The sequence below is a fragment of the Rhinolophus sinicus genome, linkage group LG09 (genome assembly GCF_036562045.2).
Source record: "Rhinolophus sinicus isolate RSC01 linkage group LG09, ASM3656204v1, whole genome shotgun sequence".
Classification (NCBI taxonomy): Eukaryota; Metazoa; Chordata; class Mammalia; order Chiroptera; family Rhinolophidae; genus Rhinolophus; species Rhinolophus sinicus.
In genome coordinates this window covers 69,354,849-69,376,507 of record NC_133758.1, presented here as the reverse complement: position 1 = coordinate 69,376,507, position 21,659 = coordinate 69,354,849, and the positions used below count along the sequence as shown (strand labels likewise).

At 39.4% G+C, this 21,659-nt stretch overlaps 1 protein-coding gene across 4 annotated transcripts in view; it reads left to right on the top strand.

The window, feature by feature from the left end:
- LHFPL3 (LHFPL tetraspan subfamily member 3) overlaps positions 1–21,659 on the top strand; it is a 552,178-nt gene that overhangs the window by 371,882 nt on the left and 158,637 nt on the right. For all 4 annotated transcript variants that reach the window (XM_074340619.1, XM_074340616.1, XM_074340617.1 and 1 more), the window contains exon 2: positions 6,762–6,998. In XM_074340619.1, coding sequence (XP_074196720.1) covers positions 6,762–6,998 — 237 coding nt within the window. The remainder of the gene's footprint in view (positions 1–6,761; positions 6,999–21,659) is intronic.

The window sequence follows — 21,659 nt, the reverse complement described above, 5'->3', positions numbered from 1 at the left end:
GAAGCCAAGATATACATCAAATGCCAGCTAGTAGCAGGCTAGAGATCAGAACTGTATTGTATCTTTAAGGTCTAAATTCTGATTTGTATTATATTTGGCTAGTAACACTCAACATTAGAGCAAATGAGCAAGTTATGTTGTACAACAAAAAGGGTTTTCCTCGTTTCTGGTATCACATTCTATAAAAGAGTTCTCTGTGTAGCTCTTGAGTGCAGGTGTGGGTGAAACCTGATCACCCCATTTCACTGTTTCATGTGTAGTGGGGGTTTCAGAGCTGACTCTGCACAAGGTAGGATGCCTGTTCTCAGAGCTAGGGCTGAGTGGCTCGGCAGAGTAGCAAAGCTTATCACACACAATTGTCTTTTATTTATTTGTTTACTTTTCTTTTTTTTAAATTTTATTTTATTAAATTTATTGGGGTGACAATTGTTAGTAAAATTACATAGATTTCAGGTGTACAATTCTGTATTACATCATCTATAAATCCCATTGTGTGTTCATCACCCAGAGTCAGTTCTCCTTCCATCACCATATATTCGATCCCCTTTACCCTCATCTCCCACCCCTCACCCCCCTTACCCTCTGGCAACCACTAAACTATTGTCTGTATCTATGAGTTTCTGTTTACTTTTCAATTAGAGTTGACACTCAATATTATTTTATATTAGTGTCAGGTGTACAGCTTCACACACAACTTTCTAACTCTTCTCTTTTGAGAGCCCAATGTTTATTTACACTTTCTCTTCCACCCCTTTTTCCCCCACTTCTAAGGGATGCTTTTGCATTACAATCCCAAGTTAATGCCCACAAAATTATACTGGGTGTAGAACCAGGAGATGATTTGTTTTCTCCACCAGACTCTGAGCCACAGTATTTCATGTCCTGGCTTGTCTAGTGACTCAGTTTTCCAGAAGTAAACTGAGGTATAAAAACAGTACCTTTTCCAGATGTATAAACATCATAGCTCAAGTTTGCCAGCCATGTCCTAATGAAGAAGCTGCAGGAATGAGCTTTGTCTCTCCTTTACCAGGTGCTGAGAATAACAATCCTCGCGTGAACGTTCCCCCTCCATAGCCTGGCAGCTCTGCTGGCATCGGTTTCTTCAATTATTGTATGCCTGAATAATTGATAGAGTTAAGTGAATGCACATTCATTTTTTTTCACCAATTTCCCCTTGAGTGCTTCAGCAACCTGAGGCAATTTATCATGCTTTTTGTGCAACAGTGCATAGACATTTTAAAGAGTGAGTTTAGACTTTCTCTCCCTGTCCAAAAAATAAGTAGTTCTCAGGTTCGCAACGTTAACCATCCTGATTAGGACAGCTGGACCAGCAATATCAGCAGGCCCAATTGACCCAAACCATAGACCCCCTACTGCTTTTCCCATCTTGTTTCATTTTCCTTTGGAGAAAGACCCAATTCAAAACATTTGTGGATTTTTCTAAAGATGTTTCCCACACAGAGGTTACATTCAGCTCTTTGGCAAGAAAAATGCCAGAGCAATTAGTGGTGCTGGGGAACCACTAGCTGTTTGTGTACTATTTCAGAAGAAGCCGTTGTGGGCTTCAGCCTCCACACAGAGGTTCCTTTCAAAACGTAAATGCTTCCTAACCATTTGGAATACTCTTAAAATTGAAATCAACAGTCATGCCCTCACAAAGACACCTTTATTATATATTTTAGATTAGAAGATATCATGACATCATACAGTAAGGACATGGGTTTCTTTTCATCATTCTTCTCTGCCCACCTCCAGCTTGTGAGCTCTCATTTCTCTTCAGTATTCAGAATGTTCTCTGGTATACTTGCAGAAAACCTGCTGCTGAAATGAAGGAATGTAGAACTGTGAGTCAGTTAGTCATTTTTAGGTGACATTCTAATAAGAAGCCCACTTTTGGATAATAGCTCAATTGGAACTAATTCTCCAGTATTCCTCATGGTCAGGAAATAGCATGTCCAAATTAATCAAATGTTCTGGTGCTTCGTATATGCTAATGTGTCGTGTAGTGATGGTGCTAGTCTTACAGGATGAACAATTTGCAAAGAATTAGAAATAATTAATTATAAAGCCAAGAGGAATAGCATTTAATTTTTCATTGACTGAGACATTAGCCTAGGATCTTTCAGGTACTTCTTAGTCAGGATTAGAAACAGCTGTTAGTTTTCAGTGGCTATACAAATCGTGCAGGTTAATAAGGTTCTAGTTAATAGAATGCCAGAAAACAGAATTTATTATAGCACTCAAGCATTAATGCAGAACGTAATAATAATACCTTTCCAAAGAAACCAACAGAGCCTAAATTATTTTAATGGCTTAAATTAATCTTAAATACACTCTAACTTTTGGGGGCCTCCACCTTTCAAATATAGAACAGCCAAGTAGAGGAAGTCTGGTTAGGAAGAGAAGGAAATGTGTACTTTGATAATGCATTGTGAGAAAATAAAATTTGTTATGCAATGACTATCTAGAAACACAACTTTCAAAAGGATAGAATCTAAAAATTGAATTTTAATTACAGATTTCACTTACAAAGTTTTAAAAGCTTTTAAATGCAATTATTTTTTTTAGTATCCTACTATACAACCATTCAGATTTTCCAAACAGATAAATTAGAAAATGATTATATCTCATTTTAAGAAAAGGCAAACAAGAAGGGAGTAGAGAATCCAGTGTCTTCTGGACTGAAGAATGGAGTACACTTGTTAGGAGGACCTCACATTTCCCCCTAGGAGGCTAATCCCTGACCTTGTTAGCCTAGTTTTTATAATTTTGAGATTTTGCTGAATAGCCAACTCCCTTAGACTATTGAAAATAAGAATTGCATTTTAAAAATTATATTTTTAACTTTCAGCAAAATACCCATTGCATAAAATGAAGCACAATTGCTTGTTCTATCATGTTTTCCCAGATTCTTCACTTAAAATTTGATTAAGGAAATCATAGACTTTGAAGATAAGGAACAGGGGCTGCCATTCATATTCTCCTGTGGTTTTAGTTTCAGAGTGTTAATTCTGCCTCTGCTCTTTTTATCCCAATTTGTAACTCAGAGTTTCCAGAAATGGAAGTTTTTTTTAGATAGTCTACCATCAATGCAGAAGACCTTGAGAAAAGATGTCTTTGTTGTCACCATTCCACAAACATCCTGTTCCAATGAAGTTGTCCAGTGACATCCAATAATCTTCCTGAACTTGTCACTTGGTGATTTCTATTAAGTTTAGCTAAAACTGTAAGTTATTCTCCAAGTAATTCCCATTCATAAAGAAAAGTATTTGATTTTTTTCTTTATAAAAAGTAATTTTCTCATAGATAAAAATTACTTAATATGTAGAAAAGCATTTAGAATATATATTTTTTAAAATCCCAAGTAACATGGCATCCTTAGAGGTGATTTTTTCGAATTATGGTTTGGATTCAAAGATCTTCTGTGTCTTCCCAAATAAAATGAATTTTTGCTCATGGAAGCCACATGTTTTTAAAATACACGGATTGTTATTGGTAGACCATGCCTCAGAGAGCATGTTGGTACTGAATGCTGGGAGGTACAAAGGGATCAGGAATTTAAAAATATTTTCAAATCATTAACTTCCGTTTTTTTCTAATTATTCTACCAAATACTTATAACCTATTGTCTAATCATAACAGAATTGTTGCTGTTATATGTCACCAAAATATAAATCCATCTTTAACTAGACTTTGTGTAGCTTTTGTGACCTTGAGTAGTTGTGATGACTTCTATAAATTATATTTTAAAGTATAGTGTCTTGCTATTACAATTCGTCTATTCATTCATTTACTCTCTCATTCAAAAATATTTTAGTGCCTTCTGTATATAAGGCACTGTTTTAGGTGCTATGAATATGATGACTGACCCAAGACTCTTTCCTCAAAAAGCTTATAGTCTGTTAACTGAGATAATACTTGAAAATAAATAACAAATGTAAAAAGTAACAGGAATTCTAAGATGTGTATAGTCAACAGCTATGGGAGTTCAGAGAAGGGCAATTGTGATATTGTGATTTATAATAAGAAATATACAAACAAAAACTCATAGGCACAACAGAATGGTGGTTACAAGAGGAAAAGGCAGTGTGTGTGGCAGGGGAAGGCAGAAGAGGGTAAAGGGGATCAAATATATAGTGATAGAAAGAAACTTGACTTTGGGTGGTGAACACACAATGCAATATACAGATGATGTATTATAGAATTGTACACTTGAAACCTATATAATTTTATTAACCAATGTCACCCCAATAAATTTTTTTTTAATTTTAAATAAAAAGAATTTTTTAAAAAGAAATATATATTTGGTCTTGTCCACTGTTCCTGTCACAGCGCTTCTAAAACCCTTGGAATTTCCTCAGTGTGATGGCAATAAAGGTGTCTCTTGTGTTAATGAGGTGACTTTGGTACGGCTGAGGATTTAACCTGTCGAATCTGGTGCTATCTCCAGCAGGTAGTGTCAGAATTGAGTTGAACTGTAGGACATCCAGTTGGTGTCTAAATATTGTTTGTTGGTATGGAAGGAAAACCCCCACACGCATCGGAGTTGGTACCAAAACCAATTTAGCCACATTCTAGATTAAGAAGCATTTGAGATAGCTTGCTTTGTGGAGGATGTCTTATATGAATGTTAAAAGACATTTAAGAGTAGAACATTTAAGGACAACAGTGAAAAATACTCCAGGCAGAAGAGAAAATAAAGAGATCCAAAAACTTTGTGTGTGGGTAGGGAGTCATGTTTAGTTCAACCTAAGTGAAGTGACGAGTATAAAGGGGAGGGGACTGGAAAAGTTAGTGAGGCCTGGATCATGGAGTCTTTGAATACCCAGGATGTCTATCTGAGTGTTCTTCAGTGCCAGCGGGGAGCCAGCCAAGGTTTTGCACCTGGTGGTCTAAGTGGTAATGTATAATCTGGATTAGAGTTAAAACGAACAGGAGGCTGAGGAAAATCAGGGTTCCCTTTGAGAAATAATGAAGGCTTCAAGTAGGGAAGTGTCAATGACACCTACCTATGCATAGGTATTGCACAGTTAGATGAGAGAATCATGGCAACATTTGGGATGTGGGACAGAAAAAAGAGCAGAATCAAGTATGACCCAAAATTTTGAACTATCACACTATAAAATAACAAGGAACCCTAAAGCAGAATTCTCCCAGACAATATTCCTATTTGTCAACGTCTCTTGATCTCTGTTTCCTCTGGACCTGCTTTGTAGAGCTATGCTGCTCCTGTTAGAAAATAAGAAAGTAAGTGTTGACGTCTAGCTTGTTCCACAAGTAGCAGTGAAGCAGTTACATGACATCTCTTCTTGCCAACATCAGGAATTGTTCGGCTCAGTTAGTCACAGAACTCCAACTTGGTTGTGCCATCACAGTCTCCCTAAGTTACAGGCCTTGGAAACAATAATCTGCCTGAATGTATACACAGCCCCTGCCTCTCTCGCAACCTCAACATAATCACTTTCTCCATCCTGGTCCTTGATCTCCTTGTAGCTCCTTAAACACACCAATCCTCTTTACAACCTTGGGGCCTTAGTCCATGCTGTTCCCTGGAACATCTTCCCCATGAATTTGACATTTCCAGCGTCTAGTCCTTTAGGCCTTAGTATAAATCCTTCAAGAGGTCTTACTTGACCACTTTTGTAAAACAAGGTCTCACCCACCTTTTCCATCTGAGTCCTTTGTGTCTTTCATGCCTAGTGCTTATTATAACTTGGAACTCTTTCATTCTCATGATTATTTTTGCTTCTGCCTCTTCCTGACAAAGCATAAGCTCCATGATAACATAAACCATGTCTCTTTTCTTGATCACTGTATCCCTAGCACCAAGAACTGTGTCTGGCACTCCACAGGAGATATTCAGTAAGTAATTGTTGAATTAATGAGTGAATAAATTAATGAATGAACCCATGTGTTCAGAAAGCTCTTTATAACTTGAAACTATCATCATTTACCCCTAAGTAATTCAATTAAATATAAAGAGAGTGGGAACAACAACCACTTACGTTCTTTAATCTTCAAAGTAACATATTCTTATTTTTAAAAACATTCATATAATTCCCACAGTGATATCTAGGAAATAGAATATAAGTATTCTCCCTAAATTTCTAAATTTCCATAAAAGCTGTGTGGTACCACACCATGTTGCAGTGTTTTTCTGCCTTTTCAATCATGAAATAGAACTGAGAATAGAATAGAAAATTTCAGGGTGCATTGCATGTGGAAAGTGAGTTTCAAGAAACTTTTCAGTGTGTGTGTGTGTGTGTGTGTGTGTGTGTGTGTGTGTGTAAGAAATCACAATATGAAATTATATTTTACTGTGACTCAAAGTTAATATACACTCTGGTATTTTCCATGTTATCCTAATCCCATATCTTGCTGCTATCATAGCTCTTCAAAGCCAAGCATTGAATCATTGCATCGTCATTCCTGTGTTATGATTTCTTATGCACATGATTTCTATTTGCAGTGGAAGCCTTCCCACAAATGCACACAAAATTCAATCAACATACCTTCACTTCTCTCCGTGCTTGGGCTGTCTGTGAAGTGCACTCCTAGAGGTCCTGCAGCACGTCAGCTGCTTTTAAGTTAACCAGGTTTAAGGAAACCACCCTGGGCAGGACAGCAGTGAGACTGGGGATTCTTTAAATCAAGGATTTTAAACAGTAACTTGACAAGCAATAGCAATATCTGCAATATCTGCTAAAATAAAATTTATGTTAACTCCATTTTTTTCTTTTTTTTTTCTCTCTCTCTCTCAGCTGCCTGCCTTGTGCTTGGTTGTATGATTTTCCCTGATGGCTGGGATTCAGAGGAAGTAAAACGGATGTGTGGAGAAAAGACAGACAAGTACACTCTTGGGGCTTGTTCAGTCCGCTGGGCATACATCCTGGCCATTATTGGGATTTTGGATGCCCTGATCCTCTCATTTCTGGCGTTTGTGCTTGGTAACCGACAAGACAGCTTGATGGCAGAGGAACTGAAGGCAGAAAACAAAGGTAAGATTGCTTCTGGGAACTCTAACCTGGACACTTAAGCACAAAAAATGATGCTCTCCTTTCTTTCCCAGCACTTCCCGTGGGTCTAATTCGCTGCATCTTTTAGTGCTGTGTAGCTCACAGACTCGCCCGCAGACTCGACTCAAGAAGTTTACACAATTAAAATATCATATTGTTACATTTACTTCTCTTGGGGTCTCTGAGTCCATTATTATTATTTAAATACATTTTTCCAGTTTCTTCTTCCCTTCCTCTCTGAGTTAATGACTATGAATACAACTTTTTTTGGGGGGAGGGGCTCTATTTGACTAAATGGAGAGTGCCTCTTCTCCATGTATCCAGCTATTTTCCACGTTCAAATAAATGCCGGGGGACTCTCAGAATATTATTTATAAATGTCTTTATTAAGCTGTTCACAATCGCTTTATTTAAATTCAGACTCATTCTCTCAGAGAAAGGTAGAGACACTGGCCCCAAATAGTTACAGTTAGAGATTTCAATAATTACCTAATTAGCTGAATTTTAAATGTGTTATCTGGGTAATCAAAAGTCCTCATATTTCTTTTCAAAAAGAAAATGGCTTCTGAAACACAAAGAAACTAGGATAGAAAATAGAACATTGACTAGTGAATGATACAGAAATATTACAGAAGGCTAATAAGTAGCAAATCATTATTCAAGATGAATCTGTTAATTTTCTTTCCAGATTTCTAAACCGATTTCTTAGAACAGAATTTACTGTCTCTGTTTTATTATAGACTTAGATTCATTTAACTGTTTTATGTTTATGTTATCTTTAACTTTAAAACTTTAAACTTATATCAGTACCGTCAACTGAGTGGTTCCTTCTAGTTTTTTTCCTAATTAGGAACTAAATCCATCCTTGAATTATGAAATTTAACTTATTGCAAGTAGCTGCTAACTTCAATGAACCTCAAATATGAGCACATATTAGTGTCTGTGTGTGTGTCCTATGCAATGATAGTGTAGCAAGCTTTATATTTAGACCATAACTGTGCTTGTAAACTATGAACTATAAGAAGAGAAAATTGAGAAGTCTGGGAAAGCAGCAGTCATCCACAAACCCTTTATCTCCTTGATTTATAGACAGAACATATAGTAGTTTACTTGGTTCTATCAAAAAATATCCTAAACTCAAAAACAATCCTTTCACAGGGAAGTAGTACGATAACTCCTAAAACTGAAACTGCTCTCTGAGTCACCCTTACTAAATAAAAAGGATAATATGAAGCTGATTATTATATTTTATAAAGCATGTTGCAGATTTAAAGTGCTTTCACATATGCTCATTAACTTGGTGCTTTTGTCTGTTGTCTGTGTGACTTGCTAGATATACACAGGTCTCTGTCCAGTAACTTCACTTCAAAGGTAATAATAAGGATAGCTCAATATTAGACAAAGTTACCTTTGTGCAAACTCTTGATTTGCACAACTACCCAGAATGTTATTTATTCACTGTACAATTCAGAGTTATATTGAGAACCTTAAACTTTCCAGACATTCTTTTGACCTCACATAAGGAGAAGAAAATTCCAAAAAATAAAAAATAAAACCAGGAAGATTTTTACTTGGCAATTGGGAATTCTAACTCTCGTCCACATTTACGAGTGACAACAATTCTGACTTCATGCTTCAGAAAGGAACAGCTAGGATTATAGAATAACACTCAATAGTTCTCAAAAGGGGTCTTTTCTCCTGGCTGATTCAGTTAAATGTTGATATCTAATCCTTTCTCTCTAAGCTTTCATAAAGAAAGCATTGTCTTCCGCTCAGTGATGTATTGGAAACACCTTGGTAAAGTGCTGATGGGAAAGAACGTTAAGAGGCCAATATAGGGGTTAGGGACTGTGTATGATTTTTCTGTGTTCATCATCCCCATTTGCATGTATCACATTTGCATGTATCCATAGTTTCTTCCATCTGGTTCTGACGGACTGAAATCAGTAGCAGTTCATCTGTATCAAATTAGATCCAATAAAGTAGCAGACAGTGTCAGGCCATATTGATGAAACATTTTGTTTCTTCCACATTTTTATTTCCCAACTGGAATTCCTTTATCTGGAACTCTGAGAAGGTATCAACAGCTCTACTCTGCAGGAATTTCAGATCCTCATCCAATAGGTTCTATATAAAATGAGACCAGGATCCTAAGCCTTGTACAAAATGTAATCAAACCGTCATATTTCTAAGAAATGGTACAAGCTTTACAGTTGCTATGCAAAGTAGCCTATATTGTTTGGTATTATTTAAACATTTATTCAGTGTTGAAACTCCCAAAATTAGATTGTTTCAGGGAAAACCAGTCAGTGATTTTTATATATATGTGTATGGATGTAGTTTTACTAAACAGTAGTTTAATGGTTTTCAAATGCATGCAATAACTAAAACTAAATAGCATTAATGTTCTGTAGATCTTAAGGGAAGAAATATCTGATAAAATAAGAATAATTTGTAATTATGAAATTGATTATGTCTAAATGGGTATTTTACAATTTGCAAAGCTATTTTAATATAACTTTTCACTTATTAAAACCATCTTTTCCATTGTTAATTTTTTTCTGCTATAACTACCAAGATATCCCTTGGTAGCCAAGGCCCCGTTTGGGTTCCAGCGCAATGCAGTGAGACAGAGGCAAATCTAGCTCACAAAAGTTTAGAATTTTTTTACTCCATCATGCCTTCTGGTATCATGGAAGTAGATAATACCATATCTCAAGTCTTGACTCAAAAGAATGAAGCTTTCATATATTCTTGTGTACATTATATCATTATACACACTGTGATGTCTTTTACAATCTTCCAGTTTTATGGTCTGCTTATCATCCTGACAACCTACCTCCTATGTTAAGTCGCAGGAGCATTAATTATAGAGAAAATAAACCTACAAATACAGCATGTGCCCCCAATTCAAAGAAGTTGCCCGTAAGCAGTCTTTGTCTCAGTATCATGTCATGATCATATATTCATATATTCTGGCAACACACTTCCCCCATTTATCTGGAAAAGCCTCCAAATGGGTTCAGGTTTTCCATGTGTCATTGTAGTAAGGATATTGCTTAGATCCATGAGTCCTTCCCAGCAACCACCCCAATGGACAAAACAAAAATCACTATGTGATTCTAGAATATATCAAAGAAGGGAAGGGAACTCAGTTCTAGTTGAACTATATTCTACTCACAGAGTTTTAAGATGAAAGGGAATATAGGATGCTACTGAGCCATAAATTAACAATAATAAACGTGCTATTCGAAGGGAAAACAGAGGGAGGTACACAGGTAAATGACTCCACCTTTACAGACCACTGCCTCTGAACATGAATTTCCAGTGACCTCACCCCAATCCCATTTCATTGTCCCCCTTCAACACCACCCACAACATTTTTTGAGCCCCTCCCTTTCCAGGAGTGCAAAGGTAAATTAAAAGAGGTCTGTAGCCGAAATGTATCATAAATTATGAAAACGCAAAATTGGAATAAAGGAGTTTTCACATACTTTCAACAAACAGAAGACAACAACTTTGATGATGCATGTGTTGTCTTAGAAGGAACTTCTGTAGGAGATAAAGTTAACCATCTATAATGCTCCTTCAAAGACCCAGCATATTTTTTCATTAAAAAAAAAAAAAAAAACCCACTGAAAAACAAAGAGAAGTGAAACCTCTTGAAATATTGCACTAACTTCATGCAGGAGTTGGCACATGTGAGAAAACTCAACTGCCTACTCTGGGTTTGGGGAGCCAGCCCTGCAGGCCCCGTGCGGTCCCTGGTTCTGGGGAAACAGCAGATGTCAGGTGCTCTTTCTTGTTTGGGAGCTGGGCAGCATGATTTCTAACCGAGCCGACGACATAGGCATTCACCTTGATAGGCTGCTTAATTGCGTATTTGAACACACTGAACTCTGAAGTCAATTTAATTACGTAAAATTAAAGTTTCATCCAGATAAAAAGGATTTGAAATGAAAGCTTCCTTTTCAATTTCTTTCATTAGTTGTAAAAGGATAAATAATTACATTTTCCAGAGCTCCTGTGCCACCAATATCTCTTACCTTGTCAGACACCATTCATAAAGAGGTCTGCTTCTGCATTTGTGTGCATGGTCTCTGGAATTGCTTATCAGATAATTGGGTCCTCTCACAAGCAGTTTTAAAGTCACTTTGTCTTCTAGCACTTAAAGCGCAAGTGAGAAAACATGATTATCCATCAAGAGGTGACTCCAGCTTCCATCTATTTATCAAGTGGTTTAAGCTCTTCTTAATGCTGTAATAAATGGAGTTAGAATAAATTCATTTTACTTAAACAACTAACAGAAATGGCAGTTGGATTCAAGGCACCACGCATGCGCCGGCTGCTCACAGTGAGAGGCCGCGTGGGGTGGTGGAAGGAGCTGCCCATCCAGAGCTGGTGTTGTCTCTGACACACCGCGCAGCCTTGCTCCCACACCCCAGTAGTTCCCGAATTCAGCTTCCTCATCATAGAATACAGGCTTTTCTAAATGGCACCTGAGGTGTCTTCCAGCAATAAAATATTCCAGTGCTGGGATGCCTTCAAAGGTGTCCTTTGAAGATGCTCTGAGGACGTAAGAGCTCATGCCCTCAGAGCAGTGAATACACTAACTAAAGGCTTCGTTAGGGACTTGTTAGCAATGCGTGAGTGATGAGGTGAAGGGAAAGATAAAGTTCAAGGAGAAGGAGCTCTAGGGGGTCTAGAGTTCCTCCCTCAGGCATATACCTCCCCACTGAACGTGCTGTCACAGCCTCCTTCATTCACACCAACAGTCGAATGAGTGAGGTTTAGAAACTCCGGCCCTCAGCAGAGGAGTCTGCTTCCCTCACTAGATTCCCATACTATGTGGTGTCCACGTGGACACCCTGGCAATGGACAGAGCCCCAGATCAGAGATAAAAAATTTGTTTCTCATCTCAACTGCAGCACATATTAGTCACGTGACTTTGAGCAAGTCCTTTAACCTCTCAGAAGCTCAGTTTCCTCTTCTTTAAAATAGGAATAATAACAGTACCCATCCCTGCCTCCTAGATGGGGTTGGGAGGGTCCAACAAAAGCATGTATGTGGAAGCAATTTATAATCAATATGTATATAGGCTTTACTTATTACTAATCATTTTCCCACAACATTTATTTGATCTTTGCAATAATCCTATGAGATAGTTATTATCATCCTAGTTTTTGAAGCTCATAAAAGTTAAATATTTTGTCTAAATTTTCACAGTTAGGAAGAAATGGATTCAGGGCTCCATTTTACTTGAAATTTACTTGAAATTTCAAATCTTTTTATTACACAATACAATATAATTAATTTTTAATAGATACGGATTCTGTTGCTTTCACCTCTACCAGTTAGCCCTGTACCAATAAAGAGTATTGTTTTATTTTCATTTGGTAGCTTTTAGATAATGTAATTTCATCAAAAGTTTAGCACACTTGAGAATGGGGAATAGCTTATATAACTGATCCTGTTACTTGACTATGTATTTTTATAAAAATCTAGTGGGATACAAAAATCAGATTTGTGATTGCTAGAGGCAGGGGCAAGGAGTGGGGGGCAAAATGTGTGAAAGTGGTCAAAAGGTACAAACCTCCAGTTATAAAATAAATGTCATGGGGCTCTAATGTATGTAGCATGGTGACTATAGTTAATAATACTGTATTGTATATTTAAAAGTTGCTAAGAGATTAGTTCTTAAAAGTTGTAAGCACAAGAAAAAAATTATAACTATCTGAAGTAATGGATGTCAACTAGACTTATTGTGGGGATCATTTTGCAATAATACAAATATCAAATCACTATATTGTATACCTGAAATTAATATAATGTTGTATGTCAATTATATCTCAATAAAAAAAAACTAACAACAACAAAAAAAACCTAGTGGGGTAAGACCAGGAAGCTCAGGCAAAAAGTATTTTCAAGGGCTTTGAATTAAAACTTTATTAAGGCCATAGTGAACTATCTGTTTCCCAATGGGATTGGTGTAGAACAAAGTCGTCGTGGTCATCAAAGCATCTCAGAATGTGCCTCTAAAATCCTGACTATATCCTGGTACTTTTTCAGACGGGCTCAAATTAATCTAAGAGTTGAAGCAGACCCTAGAGGTCCTCATAGACTTGTTTTATGTTCTTGCTGCTGCTAATTACTCTCCTCCCACTCTTTCATAAGCTCACTCCATTCAGGTTTTCACCCCCAGCATTTCACAGACGCTGTCTTGTGAAAGTCACCCCCAATCTGCTAATGCTAAATTTCATAGTCATTTTTCAATATTGACCTATCAGTAGCTTTTTACAATTGACTACTGGCCCTGTCTCAAAACTCTTCCTTTAATTGGCTCCCAGTAGCTGACCTTGCCTAGACTTCCTTCTGGAGCTCTTTCTGCTCAGTCTCCTTTATTGATTCCTCCCTATCTCCATTCTTCCTATTTACACTCACTTTCTAGGTTATATCGTCTGGTGCCATGGCTTTAAATAACATGTATACACTAATGACTCCCAATTGTAATTCACTTCCCACCTCTCCAATGAACTCTGATTTCATATATCCAACTACCTACTTGATACCCTTTGTTGAGTATCTAATTATCATCTCAAACTTAACATTTCCCAAACTGAGCTCTTGATATTTCCCACAACGCCTGCTGCTCCCAGTCTTCTCCATCTCAGTTCATGACAACCTTATCCTTACAACTGCTCAGGCCAAAACCTGAATCATTCTTGACTCTTCTCTTTCTCTCACAACTCACCTCTAACCCATCCAAAAATCTCGTCAGCTCTACCTTCAAAATATATTCAGAATCCTCCCATCACTGCTGCCATTCTGTCCAGGCCATTATTTGAGACACTTCTACATGTTTTCACTGGTTCCATCATTGCACCATTTCAGTGTAATCTCAACAGAGCAGTTAAAGGATAAGTTCGATCATGCCATTCCTCAGCTCAGGAGCCTCTGATGACTGGAGGATGTCACTCAAAGTAAAAACCAAAGTCCCTTACCACCATCTACAAGACCACGCAGGTCTGCCTCTATCTCTGCCACTCTCACCTCCTCTCAGTTTTCCCCCTTCATTTCCTCTGCTCCAGACACACTGACTTCAATGTCGTTTCTCAGATAAGCCAGGAATGGTCCCATGTCAGGGCCTTTGCATTTGCTGTTCACTCTGCCTGAAATGTTTTTCCTCAAAACCTCAGAACTTACTCCCTCACCTCAAGCAGGTTTTAGGCAATATCACCTTCTCGATGAGATGTTCCGTGGCCAACCTCTCTCAAATTTCACATATATATATATTTCATATAACCCACTATATATTTTACCTCTTTTTCTTGTTAATTGTTTGCCTCCCTCCTAGAAGAGCTGTACAAGGGCAGGGATTTTTGTCTCTCTTGTTAAGTATCCCCAGTGCCTAGTACAATGACTGGGATATGTAAGCACTAAATAATTATATTGAATGAGTGAATTATTGAATGAATGAATGAATGAATGAATGAGTATTCTAATCTCTGTCTTATGCAGGCATTCGACTGTTGCACAGCTCTTAACCTTAGCAAGTTTTTGTTTCTGTTTTAAGTTGAAATGTGCCTCCTTGTAATGTCACAGTCTCAGTACTGCTACTCCCTTTTCTACCTTAAGCTATTGTCTTATTTAGAAACAGTTATTATGTCTGTAATGGTTAAAGTTACGCAATCACCAAGAGGCATAGTTTCCATGTCTTGCTTGGCATCTGGAGACACCTATTTTGTCTGTGCTGTCCACTACCCACCCAAGGAACCAGGGCAGAGGGCCACCCTGGCTGGAGTGGATGCAGAGATAGGGGACATACAGACATGTAGTGGAAGGAAGAGAAATGCACAGGACTCACTTATGGATGTGTTGCTAGAGATTGTCTCCTTCAATTTATACTCCATGCCTAGAGGTAACTTAGAAAATATCTGAACTTCCAAGATTGACTCTGGCCCATTTAATAAATACACGTTGAGAATGTACCATGGTGTGCTCAAAGAGTTCTCTCTTTGACTTTTACCCAAATTATACCCTCAAAGTCCTAAATTTTAGGATTATTTTTTCTGGTTCTATTTTGATAAGGATTGCTTTGAATCTATAGATTGCTTTGAGAAGTATGGACATTTTAACTACATTAATTCTTCCTATTCATGAGCATGGAATATGTTTCCATTAATTTTTATCTTTTTTAATTTCTCTCTACAATGTTGTATGATTTTCTGAGTACAAGTCTTTCTAAGTCACTGACCTGTGTAGAGCCTGACTCACATGTAACCTACAGGAGGGCACCATCATTTCTATGTTGAATCTCCCCCAAAGGGCCAAATCTGAGACCAAAAATACTGCACAAATAAATAAGTGTTGAGGTTAAGTTTGCAGAAATATGTGTTATCTCTCTTGGTGCTTCACAAAATATGACCCCCCAAAAACCTACAATTTTCATATTTTGCTCTAAGTTTCTTGAGAACAAGGACTATCTCTTACCTGTTATCTCCAGTGTTATTTGGTTGCTGGGACATAGTAAGTGCTTGATAAATTTGAGCACTTATATGGTTTTTATTAAATCAATTTCATGAAAAAAATGTACAAATATCTAACTCATGTCCCCATTTAGCATGTCTTCTGCATTTGAAGCAGTTTGTACCTTACATCATTGATTTCAAAGGAAATAAATTTGCCTGCACATTACACATAAATACACATATTTTAAAGAATCAAGGAGTGGTATATTAAAGTAATATACAGTAGCTCTAACACTCTAATATGTTAGGCAAATCCCTGCACCACTTTAGGCCTCATTTCAACAGCCACAGTACTGTACTGTGCACTTAACTATGCACTGAGCAATGGGTAAGACTATGGCATTCAACTCACCTAACATCTTTTGTGGGCCTCAAGCATGCCAAGCCTAGAGATAGGCACTGGGAATTCAAAAATGAGTAGGGCAGGAGGATTTCCGGTCAAGATGATGGAGTAGGTAAATGCTGTGCAGGCCTCCTCTTATGACCACCTCAAAATTACAATTAAACTACAGAACAACCATCATTGACAATCACCTAAAACCTAGCTGAATAGAAGTCCTACAACTAAAGACATACAGAAGAAGCCACCTCGAGACTGGTAGGAGGGACACAGATATGGAACAGGCTGGTCCCACACCCACGTGTGATCATTAAAAATTGGGAGAGATATCTTGGCTGTCGTAGTCTCCCCCAGAGGATTGAGAGGTCCCTGCCCCACACAAGGCTCCCTGGCCCAGAGTTCCAGTGATGGGGTGAGAGAAGTCCCTCAACTTCTGGTTGTGAAAACTGGCAGAGATTGTGGCTAGGTGAGATGGAGGGCAGCTGGAGTTCCAGGTGATCATCTTAAAGGGTCCATGCATGGACTTACTGACAGACTCTCTCTGAGCTACAGCGCTGAGGCAGCAGCTTGAAAGGTGCCAGGGACATACACGGAGGAACTGAGTTGTCTGGCTTCAGGGCTAAGGCTGGAGGTGCAGCTTTCTCCCAGAGAGAAGTGCTGGCAGAATCCATTGTTTCTTTGTTGGGCCCTCTCCCCTCCCAACATGCAGACACAGGCAGCCACCATAGCTGAGTCTCCATCAACCTGGCTAATACCATTCACCCTGCCCTGGTGATTTCCTGAGGCCCCACCCAACTTAACTTTCGGGCCTACCCAAGCCTCTTCCAGTGGCTTTTCTGTACAAACAACCTGTCTTAGTTCATGCTGCAGACTTTCCTAAAATCTCTCAAAGGTTCACAAAACCCAAACAAGCAACCTCTGACTTTAGCATATCCCATACCTCTTGCTAAGCAGTCCAAAGCTGAGCAATAGCAGCAGCCAGCCTTATTTCATGCCTTGGACTCTTAACACACCTCCAACCCCAGCGCCAGTGCAGCCATCTGCAGATTGTTTTGTGGCTTATGTCAGGAGGCCCTGGGTAGGGCACAGACTGCGGCTGAACTTGGATTGCAGAGGAGCTCCTTTCAGGAGGCCCCAGGCTAGCACGCCAGGGGGCTACCTTTGGACTGAGCATCACCCAGTCATCTCCAAGGATGACACATGCAAAGGGCAGATTGGGCAGGCACCAGAACCCTGCAAAAGTGAATCCTGCTTCATAGGGTCAACTTCTGCACAGCAGAACCTACGCTGTAATCACAACCAGCAGCCAGCCCTCACAACCAGTCAGGCAGAAAATCAATCCCTACCATTGACATGAAACAGCAATCAATGCTCAACTACAATAGGAGGGCACACACAACCCACACAAGGGACACACCTAGCGTACCAGGCTCAGTTTACCAGGGAAACTGTGCCACTGAGTCCCACAGTACATCTACTATATAAGACCACTCTACGAAGACCAGAAGATAAAACAGCCCTACCTAATATTAGAAACAAGCACAGGGCGGCTTCCAAAATGGGGAGACAAAGTAATGTGTCCCAAATTAAAGAGCAAAACAAAGCTCCAGAAAAAGAACTAAACAAAATGGAGAGAAGCAATCTACCAGATGCAGAGTTCAAAAGACTGGTTTTAAGAACGTTCCGCGATCTCAGGGAGAACTTCAACAGAGATAGGAAACATAAAAATGGAAATAGAGGGGCCGGCCTGGTGGCTCAGGCGGTTAGAGTTCCATGCTCCTAACTCCGAAGGCTGCCGGTTCGATTCCCACATGGGCCAGTAGGCTCCCAACCACAAGGTTGCTAGTTCAACTCCTCGAGTACCACAAGGGATGGTGGGCTCCACCCCCTGCAACTAAGACTGAACAGGCACCTTGAGCTGAGCTGCTGCTGAGTTCCCAGATGGCTCAGTTGGTTGGAGCGCATCCTCTCAACCACAAGATTGCTGGTTCGAATCCTGCAAGGGATGGTGGGCTGTGCCTCCTGCAACTCACAACGGCAACTGGACCTGGAGCTGAGCTGCACCCCCCACAACTAAGACTGAAAGGACAGCAACTTGAAGCTGAACAGCACCCTCCACAACTAAGATTGAAAGGACAACAATTTGACTTGGAAAAAAGGCCTGGAAGTACACATTGTTCCCCAATAAAGTCCTGTACCCCTTTCCCAATAAAATCTTTAAAAAAGAAATGGAAATAGAAACACAAAAAAGAACAAGTCAGAAATGAAGACTACATTAACTGAAATGAAGAATACATTAGAGGAAATCAACAGTAAATTAGTAGATGTAGCAGAGGGCTGAATCAGCGATTTGGAAGACAAGGTAGCAAAAAACACCCAAACAGAACAGCAAAAAGAAAAAATAATCCAAAAAAATGAGGATACTTTAAGGGAACTGTGGGACAACATCAAATGTAACAACATTTACATTATAGGGGTACCAGAAGGAGAAGAAAGACAGCAAGGAATTGAAAACCTATTTGAAGAAGCAATGATGGAAAACTTCCCTAACCTGGCAAAGGAAATAGACATACAAGCCCAAGAAGCACAGAGTCCCAAACAAGATGAATCCAAAGAGGCCCACACCAAGACACATCATAATTAAAATGCCAAATGTTAAATACAAAGAGAAAATCTTAAAAGCAGAAAGAGAAAAACAGTTAGTTACCTACAAGGGAGCTCCCATAAAAATGAGAAACAGAAACTCATAGACACAGACAATGGTTTGGTGGTTGCCAGAGGGTAAGGGGGGTGGGGGTGGGGAGTGGGAGATGAGGGTAAGGGGGATTGAATATATGGTGATGGAAGGAGAACTGACTCTGGGTGATGAACACACAATGGGATTTATAGATGATGTAATACAGAATTGTACACCTGAAATCTATGTAATTTTACTAACAATTGTCACCCCAATAAATTTAATAAAATTTAAAAAAAAAAAAAAAAAAAGATTGTCAGCTGATTTCTCAACAGAAACTTTGCAGACCAGAAGGGATTGACATGAAATCTTTAAACTGAAAAGCAAGAACCTACAACCAAGATTGCTCTACCCAGCAAGGCTATCATTTAGAATTGAAGGACAGATAAAGAGTTTCCCAGACCAGAAAAAGATAAAGGAGTTCATCACCACCAAGCCAGGAATGTTAGAGGGGCTTCTTTAAGACAAAAAAAGAAAGAAAGATAAAAAATATGAATAATAAAATGGCAATAACTACATATCTATCAAGAATTACTTTAAATGTAAATGGATTAAATGATCCAATCAAAAGCTAGGGTGGTTGAATGGGTAAGAAAACAAGACCCTTACATATGCTGCCTACAAGGGGCTCACTTCAGAGTGAAAGACACAGACAGACTGAAAGTAAAAGGATGAAAAAAAAGTATTTCATGAAAATAGAAACACATAAACAAAAAAATCTAGAGTAGCAATACTTATACCAGACAAAATAGACTTTAAAACAAAGGCTATATAACATGAGACAAAGAAGGACCCCATAATTTCACTTCTGGGTGTTTATCTGAAGGGACATGAACATATATATGTTCATTGCAGCATTATTTACAATAGCTAAGATATGCAGGCAAACTGGGTGTCTCTGAATGGATGAATAGATAAAGAAGAGGTGGTAATATACACAATGGAATATTACTCAGCCATTAAAACAAATGAAATCTTGCCATCTGCAACAACATGGATGGACCCAGAAGGTATTGTGCTGAGTAGAGTAAGTCAGAAAGAAAAAGATAAATGCCAGATGATTTCACTTATATTTGGAACCTACAAAAACAAAACAAACAAACAAAAATAACAGAAACAAACTCATACAGGGAATATTTTGAGGATTGCCAGATAGGAGGGTGGTTGGGAAGGTAGGAGAAAACTGGAAAGGGATTAAGAAGTACAAATTGGTTGTTACAAAATAGTCATGGGGATGTAAATTAAAACTTAAGAAATGTAGCCAATAATATAGTAATGTGTCATGCCAGGTGGGTACTAGACTAGTCGGGGTAATCACTTCTTAAATTTTATAAATGTCTAACCACTATGCTGTACACTTGAAATTAATACAAAATAATATTGAATGTCAACTGTAATTGAAAAAATTTTAAAAGGGGGGAAAGGTGAAGGGGAATACGAGATTCAAATTTCCAGGTATAAAACAAGTATGTAATGTACAGGGGATGTAATGTACAGCATAGGAAACATAATCAATAATATTGTGGAAGGTGGGCAAATTGGGCGAGCAGGGGAAGAGGAAAGGAAGTGGAGTGGAGATGCGGTCCGTATCTGCAGGTGTGGAAACGCGGCCAGCATCCGCAGCTGCAGAGATGCAGGGGGTCCCACAATGGAACAGAGAACACAAAAGCCAGGAGGTGGGCTCTTTCCCTTCATCCCACAGCTGATCTCTCCCGCTGAGGGGGCAGCATATCCAGCATTAGAGGCAATAACCTCAGTGAGACCTCCAGTTGGGCCCTAGGCTGGACAAAGGACAGAAAATCCATACCTGGGCCCCTCCCCGCCTCTTCCAATCCTACCCCCACCCTTCCAGAGACTTAAACTGGCCCCTGAACTGAGGAGTAGTGTCAGATTACAGAGGAGCCTTAGTGCTCAGGCTCATGGAAGACTGGCGTGCAGCTCTGACCCAGGGAAGAGGCTGGGAAGAGTGTGATTTTTGCTGGGCTAGGAGAGAAGAGATTCCTCCACCTCCAGCCACCACCTTTTCTGACCTGCGGGAAGAGTGTGAAACAGCTGGGCTGGGAGAGATAAGACCCCTCCATCCCCAGCCCCCACCCTTTCTGGCCTGCCTAGGGCAGGGCAATTACAACTGCAGAGGCACTCCCAGGTATCAGCAGTAAGTGGCAGACGCAGCTCCCAGCTTTCAGCAGCTCAGAAATCTCCCACCCACCACACACACACACACACACACACACACTCACGCACACACGCACACACGCACACAAAGGAAGAAGTGCCCTAAGACTCAGGAGAACTGGACACAGGGCCGGTGGTGCTACTCTCAGTGCACATATGTGCAGGCAAGAGCAGAAACTGCACTGACTTTGTAGAAACTACCATCCCAGACCCCTCAGCCCCTCTGCATCTAAATCTGCAGTTCCAACGTCACTCTGGGCACCAGGTGACCGGCTTTGCCTGCACAATACGCAGAGGACTCTTTGGTGCAGCAGAGGACAACCTGGAGATTACTTGGTGGGCTTAAGCCAAGACTGGTGCTCCTTTTGGTTTGGTTTTGTTCTGTTTTGTCTTTATATCTTTGATATCTTTTCCTGTGTTGAGTGGGGGTTGTCGGTTGTTTTTACATGTGAAAGTATTTGATTTTTTCTTTGTTGTTGTTGTTGTTGTTGTTGTGCTTGGTGATTTGCTTTATTCTGAAATTGCCCTACCAGGGCCCAGCTTAAGAGGCACAAGATTCAACACACCCAGAGGCCAACTCCAGACCAAACCAGAGTACTACCGGGTTTGACCTACAAGTGACACACCCAGAGGGAATTCACACCTACAGGCACAAGAGCCCATAGAGGCCAAACCACATTTAAGTGGTCAACCCTCACGCAGCAGAACACCCTGCGGTGGGCAGAGCCAAGTCTCACAACTAGTCAGTCTAGGAGTTAACCCCACCTACTCACAAGCGAAAAGCAATTAAAGATCTTCTTTAACAGGATAATATACACAACACAAGAGTCAACTTTGGAGCACACGCAGAGGAGAAGAACGAA